Here is a 20,042-nt window from a genome sequence, read left to right as displayed (position 1 = left end):
GAATTATATCTCAATGGAATTGTTAAAGAAAAAAATGTTTGTTGAGGGGTGCCTGGGTGGCTCAGTGGGTTAAAGCCTCTGCCTTCAGCTCAGGTCATGATCCCAGGGTCCTGGGATCAAGCCCCACCTGGAGCTCTCTGCTCAGCAGGGAGCCTGCTTCCCCTCCTCTCTCTCTCTGCCTGCCTCTGCCTACTTGTGATTTCTGTCTGTCAAATAAATAAATAAAATCTTTAAGAAAAAAAAAAAAGGTTAGCTGAATTGGCCAGTGTGCATAGTTGGTCTCCCAATATAATTAATCAAAGACTTTTAGTACCTACAGACCATATATTCTGAGCTCCTTTGTTTTTAATTAGGGACCCTGAGGCCCAGAGAGATTTAAGTGACTTTTTCAAGGTCACAAGTCTTGTTGATGCCAAAGCTGTTTTAGCAACCAGTTTTAAAGTATGTTTGGCAAAGCAGAGGATCATAGAGAAAGAGAGGAAAAATAAAACAAGAAGAAATCAGAGAGGCAGACAAACCATAAGAGACTCTCAACCATAGGAAACAAACTGAGGGCTGCTTGAGGGGAGGGGAGGGGAGGATCTGGGGTAACTGGGTGATGTTCACTAAGGAGGGCATGTGATGTAGTGAACACTGGATATTATATAAGACTGAAGAATCACAGACCTCTACCTCTGGGGGAAAAAAAAAACCAGTACATTATTGAATTTCAATACACAATTGAATTTAAATTTTAAAAATTAGGGAAAAAATGATATATGAAATTGGGGCTCATCTATCAAAACTACTAGACAACCAGCCCAAACTGATTAAAGGAAAAATAACAAATCCTTCTTTGCTTCTTTTCTCTTAGTTAAATTTGAGCAGTTCTATGGACAACAGCAGAGAGATCTGCACCGGTTTTGCAAAGCTGTCCCGCAGCTGTGGAGAGAGAAGAACTACTCTGTCCCTACAGGTCTGAGCTTCTTTTCCTTTGGCTCCAGGTGCAGGTGGATGCCTTCTCCACCACCACCTCCCTTTTAAGTAGACTTGTATGGTGTGTATACAATGAATCTTGGGACACTGAAAAAATAAAATAAAATTGAATCAGAAAAAAAAAAAAAACAAGTAAACTTCGTCTTTCAGAGCAGTTTTAGATTCACAGCAATGTTGAGCAGAAATAGACAGTTCCCATATATTCTCGCCCCCTTCATATGCACAGCCTGCCCTGGTATCTGGCACCAGATGGTGCTTTTCTGAACCTACAATGTCATGTCAATGTCACCCCAAGGCCAGAGTTGTTGACATTAGGCTAATGTCATACTTCATGCTGCCCATTCTGTGAGTTTTATCAAATGTATAATGACAGGTGTCCACCATTATAGTATCAAACAGAATAGTTTCGCTGCCCTAAAACTGCTCTAAAAAACTCATCTCTATGAGTTTTTATTAAGGAGGGCATGTGCTGTGATGAGCACTGGGTGTTACATGCAATTAATGAGTTATTGAACACTACATCAAAAACTGATGAGGTAGTATATGTTGGCTAACTGAACATAATAAAAAATGTATTTTAATAACAATTTTATATATCCAAGGAGTACATGATGATATTTTGATATACATATATGTAATGAAATGATTACTACAGTCAAGCTAATTAGCATATCCATTTCCTCACATTTACCTTTGTGTGTGTATGGTGAGCATTCCTGAAAGCTCTTAGCAAATGTACAGTATATTATATAGTATTCTTTTTTAAAAGATTTTATTTATTTATTTTTGGTCAGAGAGAGAGAGAACAAGCAGGGGGAGTGGCAGGCATTGGGAGAAGGAGGCTCCTCACTGAGCAAGGAGCCTGATGCAGGACTCTTAATCCCAGGACACTGGGATCATGATCTGAGCCAAAGGCAGATGTCTAACCAACTGAGCCAACCAGGCATCCCTATTATATAGTATTTTTAACTAAAGCCATCATACTGTACATGAGAGGTTGAGACTCATCCTATATAAATGCAACTTTAGAATCTTTGACCAATGCAGATGGATACTTAACCAAATCAAAACCAAACACTACTATAATACTGGAAAGTATTGAAAGACATACTAAGGAGCTGAGTCTACTGAGACTTAGCTTCTCAGGATATGACACATGTGAAGATTCTCAGGATTGGGCTCAACCAGCATTTGCCAATTCAGGAAATCTCATTTCACACAGTTCCTTTGGAGTCTGTGCATACAAGGTTGTGGGATGTTCCCAGAAAAGATTTAAGGTCCCTTGGACCTCTGTCAATGAGAGTAAATACCTCCTCTTTTGTGCTTCTTGTCAATTTTAATTTTAATTTTGAATTTATCATATGGCAAAATGTTGTGGAAAGGCAATGAAAACCAAAGTCTTCTCCCAACATAGAAAAATGCACCAATAAAGTCTAAGAGAAAGAAAATGGTTTTATTAGGGAGTAAGTATTAAACCAGCATGCTTTTGCTTTTACAGTCCCAGATCCTGGGCTCAGGGCTATTGGTAGATTTATCTGGCCCAAACACAAGCTTGAATTTGTTCAATTAAAGGACGTTGGTCTTGCAAAGCCTCCCATTCATCTAACAAGCCTTGTTTCTAACAGGACATCGGAAACTCTTACCATTTTCTCACAAACCTCACTTCCCAAATAACCCCTGGAAATCAAAAACAGAAAGCAAGGCTAGTGACAACCTACCTGCAGAGTATAGAAGCGGCCGTCCTTGCCACTGCGTCCAGAAATCCAAAGGAAACACAGAAGGAGGAAGGGCCTTTTATGGGTAAGGAATCACAAGGATGGTAAGCACAGCTCCCCTTCCCTGGTGCCAGGCTCTGTTCTACCGAGTTTGTGTTATCACCTCACAAAATCCTCCTAGTAGTGCTGGGGTAAGTGTGATTACCTCTCTCTTATAATAAGGGGGCTGAGCCCCAGAAAATGTGCCCGAGTTCCTGGCATCCTAAATGGTGTAAGAGTCCAGAGTCAGACTCTGCACCCAAGTCTGAGTCCACAGTCTTCTCTCAACCAGTACACAGTCAGTGTGCACTGCCTGGTGTAATTTTGCATTTCATGGATTGGTTTTTTTCCTACATGGACCCACCGTCAAAAGTCTGCAGGTAGCCGATTTCATAAAGTACTGACAGAGGAAATGAATAGGGTGTGGTTTTAATTTTGGATTGGACATACCTCTCTATTTCTTATAAACATTCACAGAATTACAGATCAGCAAGTAGAAGAAAGTATACACTTTAATCCTGTATACCTATAATCCTGCAGATTCAGAGAAACCTACTCTAGGTTAGCGTATTATTTAGTGATTGTGGCATAACAAGCGATCACATCTATAATTCATTGCTTCCATGGGTCAGGAGTCAGGGCATGGCTTAGCTGAAAACTCTGCTGGGGCGGGTCTTCCAAGACTGCAGTGAAGGTGTTGACTAGGGCAGGAGTCTCATCTAAAGGCTTGAACAAGGGAGAATTTATTTCCAAGCTCACACGGTTATTGACAGGATTCAGTTCAGTTCTATTGCTGATTTGGAAACGGTTCTTTCTCTCCTACCTTCCTTCCTGGCCTGTGACTCAGTGCTGGTTTGAAGAGCAAACAGTAATACCTCACATCCACTTGGAGGGCTATTAACAAAAACCAGAAAATAACAAGCATTGATGACGATAGAGAGAAAATGGAGACCTTATGCACAGCTGGTGGGAATGTAAAATGGTACAACTATGTGGAATTTCTTGGTGGTTCCTCAAAAAATTAAACATAGAATTACTATATGAATCAGCAATTCCACGTCTGGGTGTGTACCCCCAAAGAACTGAAAGCAGAAACTCAAAGAGATATTCATATATCCGTGTTCACAGCAGCTTTATTCACAGTAGCTAACAGGTGGATGCAACTCACGTGACCATTCATAGATGACTAGATAAAATGTGGTGTATCCAGACAACATAGTATTATTCAGTCTTAGAGGAAGGACATTCTAACACCCGCTACAACAGGGATGACCCATGAGAACGTTATGCTCAGTGAAATAAGCCAGACACAAAAGAACAGATTCTCTATTATCCCACTCATAGGATGTCCCTAGAGGAGTCCCATCCATGGAGACAAGAAGCAGATGGTCAGAGCCAGGGGTGGGTGAAAGCATGAGGAGTTCGTGTTTAATGGGAACAGAGTTTCAATTTGGGAAGATGAAAAAGTTCTAGAAAGGGATGGTGAGGGTGTGATTGTGCTTAACACCACTGAATTGTATGCCTAACCACGGTTAAAATGGTAAAATTTATGTTATGTGTATTTTATTCCAATAATGATAAAGAAAACAGTGAAGGTGCCTGATTAATTCCTAGTTCACTTTTTGAATTTGGCTAAGTGCCCATAGAGTTTGGCCATCTCTTTTCCACACTAATCAAGAGTTATCAGTTCAGGAGTGTGTGGGCTTTTCTTTTTGGTGTCCAGGGCAGAGGATTATCACATTGGAGCAGATGGGCAAGTGGATGTTGTTGTTGACCAAACATTCTCTGTTTTTTAGCCATCAACACACAAAGGGTTGAGAACTGCAGCCTGAAGACACTCAGTTTGAAGGCAGAAAAGCAGACCATGGATATCCACTGCAGCACCACTGAGAAAGAAATCTTGGGAGGTACTCTATATGGTGGCCCTAGAACTTAGACTATCAGTCCAAGAATTTTCCCAATGGAATTCCGTGTTGCTCCAATAAAACAATTCATAGAAGCCTTTTATTGTTACTTGAGTAAGTTCCATGAATGACACTGATAAAGCCAGAGTCTGGGAAATTCACATTGGATTCTTACAGCCAGAAAAAAGAAAAAGAAAAGAATCCTATTTTGTTTACCTTAGATGTGTTGGAGCAGGATTAGAGTTGAGATTTTTTAATGGCTTCCCCTATCTTTTCCGTGCTTAAATCACCTCCACCCTCTGCAATGCTTTAGGCTGGTTTCCTTGAACAGATGTCTTTCCCTTGCAAATGGACAATGAGTGGCTCCCCATTTCCTGGAGGAAACCAATCAGCCTTTCAGCTCTTTCTCTCTTTTTAAAGTTTCTGAATATTTGTGTTTATTTTTATTCATTTATATTTTTTTTTGCTTTAAGTTTTAAATTTTTAAAGAATTTTTACTTGAGATATAATTGACATATAACATTAGTTTCTGGTGCATGACATACTGATTTCATATTTGTCTAGCTCATTTTAAAAACTGTGCGAACTGTCTAAATTTAATCACCTTTAAGATTTTTCCTTTACTACTTTTCACATGACCTTTCCCTCCTGCAAACTTAACCTGCTAATAGTCTTTTTCTTCCTCTTTCACTTCCTTGCTCTCCCTTTCATCTCTTGCTTTCTTCTCCCCTTCTCTCTTTCCTTTGTTCTTCCCCCCTTTCTTCTTCCATCCCATTTTCTTTCCCTTCCCTTTTCTCCCTTTCTTCCTTCTCTAAATCCACCCATTCATCCACCCATTCATCCATACATCCATACAATCTACCACCATCTTTCCTTTCACCCACTCATCCATTCATCCTTCTATCCACGCAAGCATGCATGCATGCGTCCATCCATCCGTCCATCCATCCCTCCATTCTTCCATCCATCTACTCACTCACTCACCCATCGATTAAACGGCCTGCCTTCTTTCCCCTCTTCCTTGATTCCTTCCATCAATTCATTGATTTGCATTGGAATTTGGGGGGAATATAATAATGACTTCACATTTTCCTAGCTCCAACCTAAAGTTGGTTATTAAATATCTGTAATCTTTTCCTTAACTGTAAAATGCCAAAGAAAACATCCCCTAGCAAAAGTGGTAGTCATGAAGAAATTTCTATTTAAAATTTAAAATCTGTTAAAAAGAAAATGATTATGACTTATGTGAATGACTCAGCACATTGTCCCACAGTAAAGGCTCAATAAATGAGAACTAAAATCATTTTTTCCAATGATCTGTGAAAGTTAAGACAGATTACATCGCCCCCAAATGGCCATCCCTGAAACTAGGTGGGGTTTTCTTTTCATCCCAGGTATTGTCGCATTTATATCTTACGCTTCTATTGGTTCCATCATTGGTGAGAGTTTTGCATCTGAGGAAAATCTAAGGACAAAGGAAAAATTGCATAATTTCTACCTGAACTCCAAGGTAGTGAGTGGTACAGTGGGATCCAGAAAGAACATCTCACTCCCCGTGTCGGTTAATTTCACATTTCAGCATGAAAAGGTATGTGAGAACCAGGTAACTCTATTACATGTGCAGGGATTTCATCATTAAATGGGAATGTTTCCATGCTGATGAATTCACAGGTTGGAAGTCTGTAAAAATGAAATCGAATCTCACCCATCTGAGAGACGTGGTGTTGGAAAGTCCAAAATAAACCAAGGGTGTGATACGGCTTCCTGAGAAACTGGGGTATCCCTGAACTGTACTGAGGAGATAACTTCATAATCAGCCTCTCAACTCTCCCCCAGGACTCTGGACATGTCTGACTTGTCAAACCGGTCCAAATAAAACTGGTCAGGGTTTAAGAAGGCACCAATCCAGACCAGCATGTGAGATGAGTGGTAGTCCTTAGGTGTTTTTGGAGTGCTTCCTAATGGCTGTAAGGAGGCATAATACCAGGCACATTCCAATAGAAAAGTTTTCAAGGTTTTAGAACTTTGCCAAAATTAAAATTGATTTGTTTTCTTCAAAGGGGTTGTTTGCTGTGTAAACAATTACCCCAGAACTTGTCAACTTAAAGTGATATGAATGTATTATCTCACTTTGTTTCTTTAGGTCAGGAATCTGGGTGTAGCTTTGTTGGATGGCTCTAGCTCAAGGTTTCTCAAAAGTTTTCTGTCAAGATGGTGGCTGGGTGTTGTCACCAGCAGACTTCACTGAGGCTAAAGGGTTAGTTTTAAAGGTAGATCCACCCTGTGGCTGGTGACAAGAGGCTTGTTTTTTTTGCCACGTGGGGCTCTCTGAGAGCTGCTTCACTGTTCTCATGGCATGGCAGTTGGCTTCCATGAGTTCTCCAAGAGAGACTACTCCCAAGGAAGTGGAGTTAGACTTGACATTTTGAAGGGAGTGCCAAATAATTGATGGACATTTCTTAAACCAGTACACGGAGAGTTGCTGCTGAACAAACTGGGTTCAAGTCCCCGCTCCCTTCCCACTCACTAGTTAGGCAAATTACCCAGCCTTCTGTGCTGAGCACGGTCCAGATGCTGAGGTTCTGCTACTGGTAATAGTAATGTGCCTTCTTGTTGTGTGGGATAAATGAGTCCACATGTATAAAGCCCTTAAAATAGTGCCTCACATCAACAAATGGTGCTGGGAAAATTGTGTATCTGTGTGCTAAAGAGCAAATGGACTCTTACACCATACATAACATGAACACAAGATGGATCAAAGACATAAATGTAAGACCTAGAACTATCAAACTTCTAGAAGAAAACATAGTTGAAAAGCTTCATTACTTAAATTTGGCAAGAATTTCTCAGCTACGACACCAAAAGAACAAGCAACAAAAGTAGAAATAGACAAACTAAAAACTTCTGTGCATCAAAGGACACAGTCGATGGAATGAAAAGCTAACCCACGGAATGGGAGAAAATACCTGCTAAAGGATTAGTACCCAGAATACATAAAGAATGTCTACAAGTCAACAATAGCAACAAAATACCGCAATTTAAAAGAGAGAGAGAGATAGAGAAAGGATCTGAACACATTTCTCAAAAGATGATATACAAATGTTCAAGAAGCATATGCAAAGATGCTGGAAGTCACTAACTATTAGGTAAATGTAAATCAAAACTGCAATAACATATCACTTCATATCCATTAGTATGGCTACTATAAAAACAAAACAAAATAAGATGAAGAGGGAGAGAAATTGGAATCATTGTGAACTGTTGGTAGGAATATTAAATGGTGCAGCCACTATGGAAGATAGTATGGTTGTTCCTCAAATGCTTGAACCTAGTATTACTGTATGAAATAATATCGACTAGTGTTTAGCTTTTAAAAAAAAAAAATGAGCACTGGGTGTTATATGTAAGTGATAAATCACTAAATTCTATACCTGAAATCAATTTTACCATATACATTAAATAATTAGAATTTAAATAAAAACTTGAAAAATAAAGAAATACAATTTTGATATATGTTACAATAGGGATAAACCTTGAGGACATTTTGTTAAGTGAAATACACCAAACATAGAAAGAAAAATATTGTAATCTTCCATTTTGTATAAGGTCCCCAGTGTATTCAGGTTCATAGAAACAAAAAGTCGAAGAATGTTTGCCAGGAGTTGCAGAGAGAGAAATGGGAGTTATTTTTTTAATGGGCAGTGTTTCCGTTTTACAAAATGAAAAAAAGTTGTGGACAGGACACCTGGGTGGCTCATTTGATTAAGTGTCAGCCTTCTGCTCAGGTCATGATCTCAGGGTTCTGAGATCAAGTCCTACATTGGGCATTGGGCTCCTTGCTCAGTGGGGAGCCTGTTCTCCTTCTGCTTGTGCGCTCTCTTTCTCTCTCTCTCTCTCTCTCTCTCTGACAATTTTTAAAGAAAGTTCTGGAGATGGGTTGCACAAAAATGTGAATTTATTTAACATTATGGTGCTGTCCGCTCAAAAATGGCTAGGGTGAGAAATTTTTATATTATGCAATTTTTACCATAATAAAATCTTTATTTAAAAATCTGACACATAGGGGTGCCTGCGTGGCTCAGTGGGTTAAAGCCTCTGCCTACGGCTCGGGTCATGATCTCAGGGTCCTGGGATCAAGCCCCACATCAGGCTGTCTGCTCAGTAGGGAGCCTGCTTCCTCCTCTCTCTCTCTCTGCCTGCCTCTCTGCCTACTTGTGATCTGTCTGTCAAATAAATAAGTAAAATCTTTTAAAAAAAAAATCTGGCACATTGTAAGAATTCCAAAGCATTAGATACCATTACTTTCTAGGCTCAGCCTTTGTTGATTTTTTTTAAATGCAATTACATGGGAATTTCAGAACACAGGAAGTGGTGAGCACTCAGAATATTTTTTACTGCCTTTTATTCCCTGTCAAAGGAAATATTTAAAACCTCTAAATATCAAATAAGCAATATTCAGACACCATTTCCCCCTTTTCCCAGCTCTTGGCTGAACACAGGATTTTTTTTTTCTTACAAAGAGCCTTAAACCTGGATTAAGGAAAGAAACAGGTTTTTGTCTCCTTCATATAATCAAACTTTGGGCATGATTGAGTGGCCATGTGAAAGCATTCTGACCCATTTATACCTCCCACTGGGGCCCATTATACCTAAGTTGTTCACTTGTAGCAGCTTCAATGAGCAAGTCCTTTTCTGTGTCAAATCACAGAACAGTGAACCAACACTTTTGTGCATGTACTGTATTTTGGGGTATGCCCCAGCGCATGCATCTGGGACAGTAACAGTACCTACACCATAAGCTGCTATGGAGGTTAATCGAGTTATTCCATGCTGAGTCTAGAGATTGGTGCCTACATGTGTAGATATCTGTCAGTGTTGTCTCTGTTGGTGACAAGGACAATTTCAAGGGAGAAAAGAACCACTAGTTAGGAATTCAACAGATATTTTCTCTTCTTCAGGAAATCACATTGCCTTGACATCAAAAATTATCTCCTTTTTCTCTCCTCTCCTCATTTACCTTACAAATGAGAGAGACAGTAGGTAGGATGGTTAAGACTTACAGCTCTGAAGTCAGAACTCCAGGACTGGAATCCCATCTCAATTATCACCAGATTCCAACTGTCAGTTTCCCCATGTGTAAAAAGAATATATGAATACCTACCTTACAAGGATTTTGTAACAAGTAAATGAGATAATAGACACAAAATGCCTAATATATTTTGAAATATGAACAACAATCAGTAAATGTTAGTTATTCTATGACTCGGCTAAGGTAATGTTGTTATTCTCCAGATGAAGAGAGAAAATGAGCAGTCCATCTGTGTCTACTGGCAAGGGTCGTCTTGGTCTAATGAAGGCTGTCAAGTCATTTCTTCAGATGAAAATCAAACCCTTTGCAGCTGCAACCACCTCTCCAGCTTTGCCATCCTTGTGGCAACTGCCAAATTAAAGGTAATCTCTACTTTTGTAAATAAACTTACCTTTCATTGAAGTGGAACATTATCAAGTTCTAGTAAAAAGAAGATTGAATGCATTCTGACATTGAACAGAGAGCAGTTTTAAAGCAAGCCCTCTATTCATGAAAGGCTGTCAACATTTTCAGTGGAAATCACTAGAATGTTCACCTGGAAGTGTTAGCCATTAAGTGCTTCTCACAGTTTCCTGTTCCTAAGAACCATAGGGTGGGGTGTTTATTTATAATGCAGATTCTTGGCTCCATTTCCAAGAGATTTGGATTCTGAAAACGGGGTGTGGGGTCAGGGGCCTGAATTTTACAAGGGGATTCATTCCCTAGACAAATATTCCTCGAGCATCTAGGACCACTAAGTGTGTGGAAGATACCCCATGCTTCTGTGAATGGGGACATAGTAAGTAATGAACCTCAGAATAAATGAATTGTATTGTATGTTACAAACTTCTCTCTCTGATATGGGGAAGTGACAACAGGGACAACTCTGTGCTCCCTCAACACAGAGGGAAAGAATGTCAAACATCTCCTGAATAGCTCTTTACCTTTACATTGATCATACATTGAACTAATATTTGGAACCTATTGGGTTAAAGAAAAGGTACTAGAGTTCCTGGGTGGCTCAGTGGGTTAAGCAACTGCCTTTGGCTCAGGTCATGATCCTGGAGCCCCAGGATTGAGTCCCAAGTTGGGCTCCCTGCTCAGCAGGGAGTCTGCTTCTCCCTCTGACCCTCGCCCCTCTCATGCTCTCTCAATCTCTCTCTCAAATAAATAAATAAAATCTCTTGAAAAAAAGAAAACATAGTAGTAAATTATTTTATGTCTCCTTTTACATTTTTAATGGGGCTACCAGAATATGTAAAATTACCTCATAGGATATATGTTTTTTGAAAAAACCCACTTTATTGAGATTTCCTTGATATGTAAAAATTGTATATATTTAAGGTGAACAATGTGATGTTTTAGTATATGTGTATGCATTATGACAAGATCTTCATGGTCACGATACATAACTTACCCATCACCTCTATATAGGTGTCCTGTCATGTGTGTCTGTGATGAGAAGGTTTAAGATCTACCTTCTTAGCAAATTTCAAGTACACAATACAGCATTGTTATCTGTTGATACCATGCTGTGCATTGGATCCCCAGAACTCAGTGAGCTTTCATAACTGAAGCTTGATGCCACTTGGCCACAACTCCTCATTTTCCCCTACTCCCAGCCTCTGGCAACCGACATTCTACTCTCTGCTTCTGTGAATTAGACTATTTTGGAGTCTGCATATATGTGAGATCATACAATATTGGTTTTCCTGTGTCTGGCTTGCTTCATTTGGCCTGATGTTGTCAGGATTCTTCCACGTTGTCGCAAATAGCAGGATTACCTTCTTTATTAATGCTGAGTAATACTCCACTCTAGTAATGTAATGCATATACCTCAGTGTCTTTACTCATCCATCCATCAATGGGTGAGACATATCTCAACCATATCTCATAGGTTGATTCCATATCTTGGCTATTGTGAATGATGCAACTGTGATATTTCTATGGGCCATTCCAGTTTGGTGGTTTCAGTTTTCCAACAATCCTGTGTGAAAATGCTCTTAATGCCTCTATTAACTTGCCAGGACTGTGATGACAAGTTTCACAGTCTGGGTGGCTTAAACAACAGAAACTTATTTTATTACAGATCTAGAATCTGGAAGTTCAAGTTCAAGATGCTGGCAGGATTGTTTTTTTCCTGAGACATCTCTCCTTGGCTTCCATCACCCTGTGTCTTCACATGGTCCTCCCTCTCTACCTGTCTGTTTCCAAATTTCTTATAAGGGTACCAGTCTTACTGGATCAGGGCCCACCCTAATGACATCATGTAACTCAGTTAACCCTGTCTCCAAATACAGTCAGATTCAGAGGTCCTTGGGATCAGTACTTTTACATATTAATTTGTGGGTGGGGAACACAATTCAGCCTGTAATATTACCTCCATTTTAAATATGGGGACACCAGATCTCAGAGAGCTAAAGTCATTTGTTTGAGGGACAGACCTGGGACACCCATCAGGCACATAACAACATAACTGGAAACTCTAATGGATTTCTTCTTTTGCGGCTCATAGGTGGATCCTGTACTGACCATGATCACATACGTAGGGTTGAGCCTCTCTCTGCTGTGCCTCTTCCTGGCAGCCCTCACCTTCCTCCTGTGCCGAACCATCCAGAACATCAGCACCTCCCTCCACCTGCAACTCTCCATCTGCCTCTTCCTGGCTCACCTGCTCTTCCTCACTGGCATTGAGCGGACAAAGTCCAAGGTAGGAGAATTAGCTGAGACTCACTTTTCTGTGAACATTTCCAGTGGTTTGCCGCTATGCTCTTGAAGCCCAAGGAAGGGTAGCTAGATGTAGGAAAAGGGAAGGAAGGTCCAAAAATTTGGATGGACAGTTCAACTGCCATTGCCAATGGCTGCTCACCTTAGTGCTATCAATAGTGGGTCTCTGGGAATGAATATTAGAAGGGAGCTCCCTGGCTATGAAATGGTAAAAGTCGGGGTGCCTGGGTGGTTCAGTCAGTTGAGTGTTCAACTCTTGGTTTTGGCTCAAGGCATGACCTCAGCGTCATGAAATTGAGACCCGCATCACTCTCACTCCGTGGGGAGTCTGCTTCCCCTCTTCTGCTTCCTCTGTCCCTCTCCCCTTTCTCTCAAATAAATATATAAATCTCTTAAAAAAAAATAAATGGTGAGGGACGCCTGGGTGGCTCAGTTGGTTGAGCCTTCAGCTCAGGTCATGATCCCAGCATCCTGGGATTGAGTCCCACATTGGGCTCTTTGCTCAGTGGGGAGCTTGCTTCTCCCTCTGCCTCTGCCTGCTACTCCGTCCACCTGTGCTCACTCTCTCTCTCTCTCTGACAAATAAATAAATAAAATCTTTTTTAAAAAAATAAATGGTGAAAGTTGCATATCAAAATTAATTTATTTTAACTTGGCAAACCTAAAGCATGAGTAGAGGAAGTGACTTGCCTAATATCGTATAATAGGTTTTATGAGGTTTTAGTTAAGAACCTGACTGTCCTTCACTTAATTCAGGGCACACAGGTCTAGATCTGCACTTTGTAGCAGAACCTCCTATTAAGATAAAAAATATTCTATATATGAACTCTTCAATATGGGAGTGACTGGCCATATGTGGCTATTAAGCACTTGACTTTGGCTAGTGTAACTGAGGAACTGACTCTTCAATTCTGTTTTAATTTTTTTTAAGATTTTATTTATTTATTTGACAGAGAGAGACACAGTGAGAGAGGGAACACAATCTGGGGGAATGGGAGAGAGAGAAGCAGGCTTCCCACCAAGCAGAGAGCCTGACACGGGGCTCAATCCCAGGACCCTCAGATCATGACCTGAGCCAAAAGCAGACACTTAATGACTGAATCACCCCGGCACCCCTTAAATTCTGTTTAATTTTAATGAATTTAAATGCAGATAGTCCCATGAGTGTCTCCTAGCCATAAGGTAGACTGTGCAGATCTGTAGATATCAAGCTTATTCAGCAAAGAAGGACACTGAAGTGTTTATTTTGTGAATATTTGTGAAAATATAGTTCCTCTAAAGCCATTGGGTCACCTTTCAGTACTTTGCTAAATGAAAATGTTGAACATAGGATACTCAGCTCTCTCCGATAGTATTTTATGCATGAGTGAGATGAATCTAAGCCAAAGGTCAAAAAAATTGTTTCCCAGACCTAACCGTCAGCAGTTCCTTTCTGTTGAGTCTGCTTGTGGCTTTTAATTAAAAAAGAGTTGCCAGTATCTGGGTACTTACCTCAAAGAAGAAGCACTGGGTGTTATATGCAAACAATGATTCATGGAACACTACATCAAAAACTAATGAGGTACTGTATGGTGACTAATGTAACAATACAAAATTTTTTTTAAACTTAACAATGTTTTAGGGCGCCTGGGTGGCTCAGTGGGTTAAGCCGCTGCCTTTGGCTCAGGTCATGATCTCAGGGTTCTGGGATCGAGTCCCGCATTGGGCTCTCTGCTCAGCAGGGAGCCTGCTTCCTCCTCTCTCTCTCTGCCTGCCTCTCTGCCTACTTGTGATCTCTGTCTGTCAAATAAATAAATAAAATCTTAAAAAAAAAAAAAAAACAATGGTTTAAAAACTTTTGTATCAACCTGGACAGGACTGGAGGAGATTATGCTGAGTGAAATAAGTCAAGCAGAGAAAGTCAATTATCATATGGTTTCACTTACTTGTGGAACATAAAGAATAACATGGAGGACACTAGGAGAAGGAAAGGAAAAGTGAAGTGGGGGAAATCGGAGGGGGAGATGAACCATGAGAGACTGTGGACTCTGAGAAACAAACTGAGGGTTTTGGAGGGGAGGGAGATGGGGGGTTGGGTAATCCTGGTAGTGGGTATTAAGGAGGGCACATATTGCATGGAGCACTGGGTGTGGTGCATACACAATGAATCTTGGAACACTGAAAAAATAAAATTAAATTTTTAAAAAAAGACACTTCTCTAATGAAGACATACAAATGGCTATCAGACACATGAAAAAATGTTCATCATCACTAGCCATCAGGGAGATTCAAATTAAGACTACATTGAGATATCACCTTACACCAGTTAGAATGGCCAAAATTAGCAAGACAGGAAACAACATGTGTTGGAGGGGATGTGGAGAAAGGGGAACCCTCTTACACTGTTGGTGGGAATGCAAGTTGGTGCAGCCTCTTTGGAGAACAGTGTGGAGATTCCTCAAGAAATTAAAAATAGAGCTCCCTATGACCCTGCCATTGCACTCCTGGGTATTTACCCCAAAGATACAGATGTAGTGAAAAGAAAGGCCATCTGTACCCCCAATGTTTATAGCAGCAATGGCCACGGTCACCAAACTGTGGAAAGAACCAAGATGCCCTTCAACGGATGAATGGATAAGGAAGATGTGGTTCATATACAGTATGGAGTATGATGCCTCCATCAGAAAGGATGAATACCCAACTTTTGTAGCAACATGGACGGGACTGGAAGAGATTATGCTGAGTGAAATAAGTCAAGCAGAGAGAGTCACTTATCATATGGTTTCACTTATTTGTGGAGCATAACAAATAGCATGGAGGACATGGGGAGATAGAGAGGAGAAGGGAGTTGAGGGAAGTTGGAAGGGGAGGTGAACCATGAGAGACTATGGACTCTGAAAAACAATCTGAGGGTTTTGAAGGGGCTGGGGGTGAGAGGTCAGGGTACCAGGTGGTGGGTATTATAGAGGGCACAGATTGCATGGAGCACTGGGTGTGGTGCAAAAATGATGAATACTGTTATGCTGAAAATTAAAAATAAATTTTAAAATGTTTTTTAATTTTTTAAGATAATTAAAGAAAAAGAATTTGAAAATAAGTTCTGAAAGAGACATTTGCCCAACCATGTTCACGGTACCATTGTTCACAATAGCCAAAGGTAAAAACAACCCGTGTGTCTTGACAGACGGCAGGTACAAGAAGTGCTGTATATACATAGGTTGGAATATTATTCAGCCTTAAAAAGGGAAGGACATACTGACACTTGCTACAACCTGAATGGACCTTGGGGACATTGTGCTTAATGAAATAAACCAGTCACAAAAGGACACATCCTATCTGATTCCACTCACAGAGGGTCCCTGAAAGACTTACACATATTCCCAAAGACAGAGGGTCGACGGTGGGAACCTGGGGTGGGGGAGGGTCGGAAGGTCAGTGTTTCAAGGGGACAGATTTCAGTTTTGCAAAATGAAGAGTTCTGGAGATGGATGGTGGGGACGGCTGCACAACAGGGTGAACATACTTAACACTCACAGGCATTGAACTAGACCACGAACCATGCACTCATAAATGGTAAGAGGGTAACTTTTGTGTCATGTACTGTGTATTTTCCCACAGGTTTTTTTTTCTTTTTAACTGCCCACATTTGAAAACTGAGAGATTTTGCTTAACAATCCTGATTTCCAGGTGTGTGTGTGCATATGTTTTAAAGAAAGGAAACACTGGCAATATTAGGCTCACATTCTTTGATTATGGTGATGATGATGATGATGATGATGATGATGATAGTCACCATGCAGTACATCTTTGGTTTGTTTGTTTGTTTGTTTGTTTTTTACATCTTTGGTTTTGATGTGATGTTCCAAGTTCATTGTTTACATATAACAACCAGTGCTCCGTGCAATACGTGCCCTATTACTCAGCCATCAGAAATGATGAATACCCAACTTTTGCATCAACCTGGGCTCACATTCTTGAATGGAAACCATTGCTGGAGCTGAAAACAACTGCTGCTTTTCGGAAGGGTCATGTGGCACAGTTCCAACCACTACCTCTTCCCTAACACTTGCCTGCTTGACAGATACATGCTCCCTGCCTGGCCCTCCACAGCTATTTGAGTTTACCGCCATGAGTCAACCCAGAGAAGTACAGGAACTCAACCCAAGCATCTTGCTCTGCACGACTGTGTTCCATTGACCTTGTATCCCCTTTGCTCCAAGGAATGGTGAACATTGTTCTCTGTGTACCCGTAAAGTTCTCCCAACTTCTGTCTCCCCTCCAGGTGCTGTGCTCCATCATCGCTGGGGTGCTACACTACCTCTACCTGGCTTCCTTCACCTGGATGCTCCTTGAAGGGCTGCAGCTTTTCCTAACTGTCAAGAACCTCAAGGTGGCCAACTACATCAGTGCAGGGAAATTCAAGAGGAGGTTCATATATCCTTTTGGCTACGGGATCCCAGCTGTGATTGTAGCTGTGTCTGCAGGGCTTGAACACACCAGTTATGGAACAGAAACTCAGTAAGCACAGTGTCTTTGTTATGAGGAAGTAACAATACAAATATGAACTCAATGTATTAAACATCTACTACCTGTGCTATTGAAGGCTCTGTGGGCCCCCCAGGAAACAAAGCAGACAATAAGCAAATAGACATGCAATATGATGTTGGGCTGTGATAGCTACCACCACAGAAAGCAAAGTAGAGAAATGAGAATATATGTGAGGTGATATTTGAAATAGTGTGGTCAGAGGGACCCCTAAGAGGTAAACTTCCTATGACATATGTTACTTAATTTTTGAAGTGTCTTACTGTGTTTATTTCCCAGTGCTGTTTGAACAAATTAGCTCAAACTTGGTGGCTTAAAACCACGCAATCTTGTTATCTTAGAGTTCTGTAGGTCAGAAGTCTATCATGGGTCTCACTGAGCTAAAAACAAGATATCAGCATGTACATTCCATCTTGGGCCTGGAGGGGCATTTCCAGCCTTCAGGGACCACCCATATTCCTCAGCTCATGTCCCCCTTCCTCTGTCTTCAGAGCTGGCAACATTGCGCCTCTCTGACCTTTGGATCTCCTTCTGACTCTCTTCTGTCTCTCCTTTCCACTTCTAAGAACACATGTGATTCCATGGGATCCACTCAAGTAATCCAGGGTAATCTATCTCCCCATTCCAAGATACTTACACTCAATTATATCTGCAAAGTCCCTTTTGCTTTGTAAAGTATCAATTCACAAATTCTGGGCCTTGGGACTTGGACACCTTCGGAGTGGAGAGAAGCTCAAGTTATTCTATCACACCTATAAATTTATCTTCTTTCATAATTTGTTCTAACTTGGAAAATTATTTTTAGGACCAAGTGGGCAATTGTGGGTTTAGGGTGGACATAATTTTGGAAAAGAAATAACGTACAAAAAAGTGTCCTTTGAACTAAGCAGTAAACAACATACTTTTGAAATACAACTTGAGGAAAGGGCACCGTCCTTTATGAATGAAAATCAGAGTTGAAATTAAATATTTTTGTTACTAAAAGCCAAATCTCTGTTTATCCTGCTATTGGTCTATTCCAGCAGTTCTTAGGTAGGGTGAGACTCACAAGAGACTTTCAGCAGTGTCTGGAGACCTTTTCTGTTGTCACAACTTGAGGGAGAGAGGTGGCCAGAGATGCTACTGAATGTTTTGTGGTGCACAGGGGGTTGACCCATGTTGACCATGGGCCCCAAATGTCAGTAGTACCAAGACAGAGGAATTCTGGTCTATTCAAAGCCACCGCTCTGGGTCTGTAATTGAATTCTGATAGTGGAAGGATGGGTCAGCATTCACTGGGTCCTCGATGCTTAACTGAATGAGTGGTCTGGGCCACTATACCCAGAATATAAGTTTTCCATGAATGTTAATCATTGTTAATTTTTCTCCATGTTAATGGTTGTTATTGTCATATTATTATTTCGCCCTGACCCAGTTCCTGTGCCCATTTTTCTCCCTATGTTTCAGTTTAGGGAAAGGTTTATTTTTAAGATCTTATTTATTTATTTGACACTGAGAGAGAGAGAAAGAGAGAGAGAACACGGAGGGGGAGCTGCAGGCAGAGGGAGAGGGAGAAGCAGACTCCCCACTGAGCAGAGAGCCCAGGACTAGAGGGCTGAGCAGGACTAGAGCCCAAGACCCTGAGATCATGACCTGAGCTAAAGGCAGCTGCCTAACTGACTGAGCCACCCAGGTGCCCAGGAAAGATGTTTTTTTTTTTTTAATGCACACTAAAAACCTAATGATGTTACTATAGGGTGACTAACGTAACATAATGAAATAAATTTTTTTTCTTAAAATTTTTATTTTTATTATTATTCTTATTATGTTACATTAGTCACCCTACAGTACATCACTAGTTTTTGATGTACTGTTCCAAGATTTATTGTTTACATATAACATCCCAGTGCTCTATGCAATACGTGCCGTCCTTCATAATTTTTTTAACTTTTAAAAACTTTAAAAATTAAAAAAATAAAAATAAATAAATGCATTTGTTTCTTTTTATGAAGATCTGGAAAGTTGTTTGTTCTGTTTTTCAGCTGCTGGCTCAACTTCCATGGAAGATTTATTTGGAGCTTCATGGGACCTGTTTTTGTTATTATTTTGGTAGGTGTATAATTTTTGTTGTCACTTTGGATATAGAAAATACCGTGTTTTGTGATTTGACAAAGGAATCATTGGATAGAGACCTATTTAAATTTTCTTTAGAGTCTTTAGACTTAGAACAGAACATACTAAGAGACTATGTATGGACCCTTCTCTTTGTGGAAAGAGTCACATCTGAGCTGAGATGAAGACATCACATGTTGCCTCAGCGGAATCACTGATAATTTGGCTTTCTAAAAAAATATGTGGTCACTGTCAATCAGCTTTTTAAAAATTATAATAAAATCATTTAACATGAGCTGTATCCTCTTAGTAAAATTTTAGGGGTTCAATGCAGTATTGTCAAACATGGACATGATGGCGTCATACAGCAGAGTTCTAGAGCATAATCAGCTTGCATGACTGGAACATTATACCTCCTGAATCATAATTCCTTATATCCCTTTTCCAGCCCCAGACCCCAACACGACCATCCTACTCTCTGTTTCTATGAGTTTGACTATTTGGACACCTCGTGTAAGTGAAGTAATGCCGTATTAGTCCTTCTGTGACTGGCTTATTTCACCTACCATCATGTCCTAAAGGTTCATCCGTGTGGCCACATAGTGTAAGGTCTTCTTCTTTTTTAGGGCCGAGCAATATTCCACTGTGTCTGTCCATCTATTTACACAATGAGCTATTGCTATCAAATCTACTCTACCCATTCTCTTAATGGATACTTAGGTTGTTTAAGCATCTTGGCTTTTGTGAATAATGTCGCATGGAGTATGGGAGTATGAATATCTCTTCAAGATTTGAACTTCAATTCCTTTTTTATTATCTAAATTCAGTTAGCCAACATACAGTCCATTATTAGTTTCAGATGTAGTGTTCAATGATTCATCATTGCATATAACACCCAGTGCTCATCCCAACACAAACTCAATTCTTTAGGATAGATATCCAGAAGTGGGATTGCTGGATCACAAGTCAGTTATATTTTAAATACTTTGAAGAAGCTCC

At 40.4% G+C, this 20,042-nt stretch overlaps 1 protein-coding gene across 2 annotated transcripts in view; it reads left to right on the top strand.

The window, feature by feature from the left end:
* Nucleotides 1-20,042, top strand: part of LOC123393436 (adhesion G protein-coupled receptor E3-like) — a 63,312-nt gene that overhangs the window by 27,845 nt on the left and 15,425 nt on the right. For both annotated transcript variants that reach the window (XM_045085366.1, XM_045085363.1), the window contains 8 exons: nucleotides 854-955; nucleotides 2,601-2,775; nucleotides 4,526-4,636; nucleotides 6,028-6,221; nucleotides 9,926-10,084; nucleotides 12,217-12,411; nucleotides 16,690-16,925; nucleotides 18,974-19,040. In XM_045085366.1, coding sequence (XP_044941301.1) covers nucleotides 854-955; nucleotides 2,601-2,775; nucleotides 4,526-4,636; nucleotides 6,028-6,221; nucleotides 9,926-10,084; nucleotides 12,217-12,411; nucleotides 16,690-16,925; nucleotides 18,974-19,040 — 1,239 coding nt within the window. The remainder of the gene's footprint in view (nucleotides 1-853; nucleotides 956-2,600; nucleotides 2,776-4,525; nucleotides 4,637-6,027; nucleotides 6,222-9,925; nucleotides 10,085-12,216; nucleotides 12,412-16,689; nucleotides 16,926-18,973; nucleotides 19,041-20,042) is intronic.

Source organism: Mustela putorius, unplaced genomic scaffold, assembly GCF_011764305.1.
Source record: "Mustela putorius furo isolate JIRA1106 unplaced genomic scaffold, ASM1176430v1.1 tig00000095_pilon_pilon_pilon, whole genome shotgun sequence".
NCBI classification, from domain to species: domain Eukaryota; kingdom Metazoa; phylum Chordata; class Mammalia; order Carnivora; family Mustelidae; genus Mustela; species Mustela putorius.
Note: the sequence above shows the minus strand (reverse complement) of the source record. Positions and strands in the feature narration are given on the sequence as shown.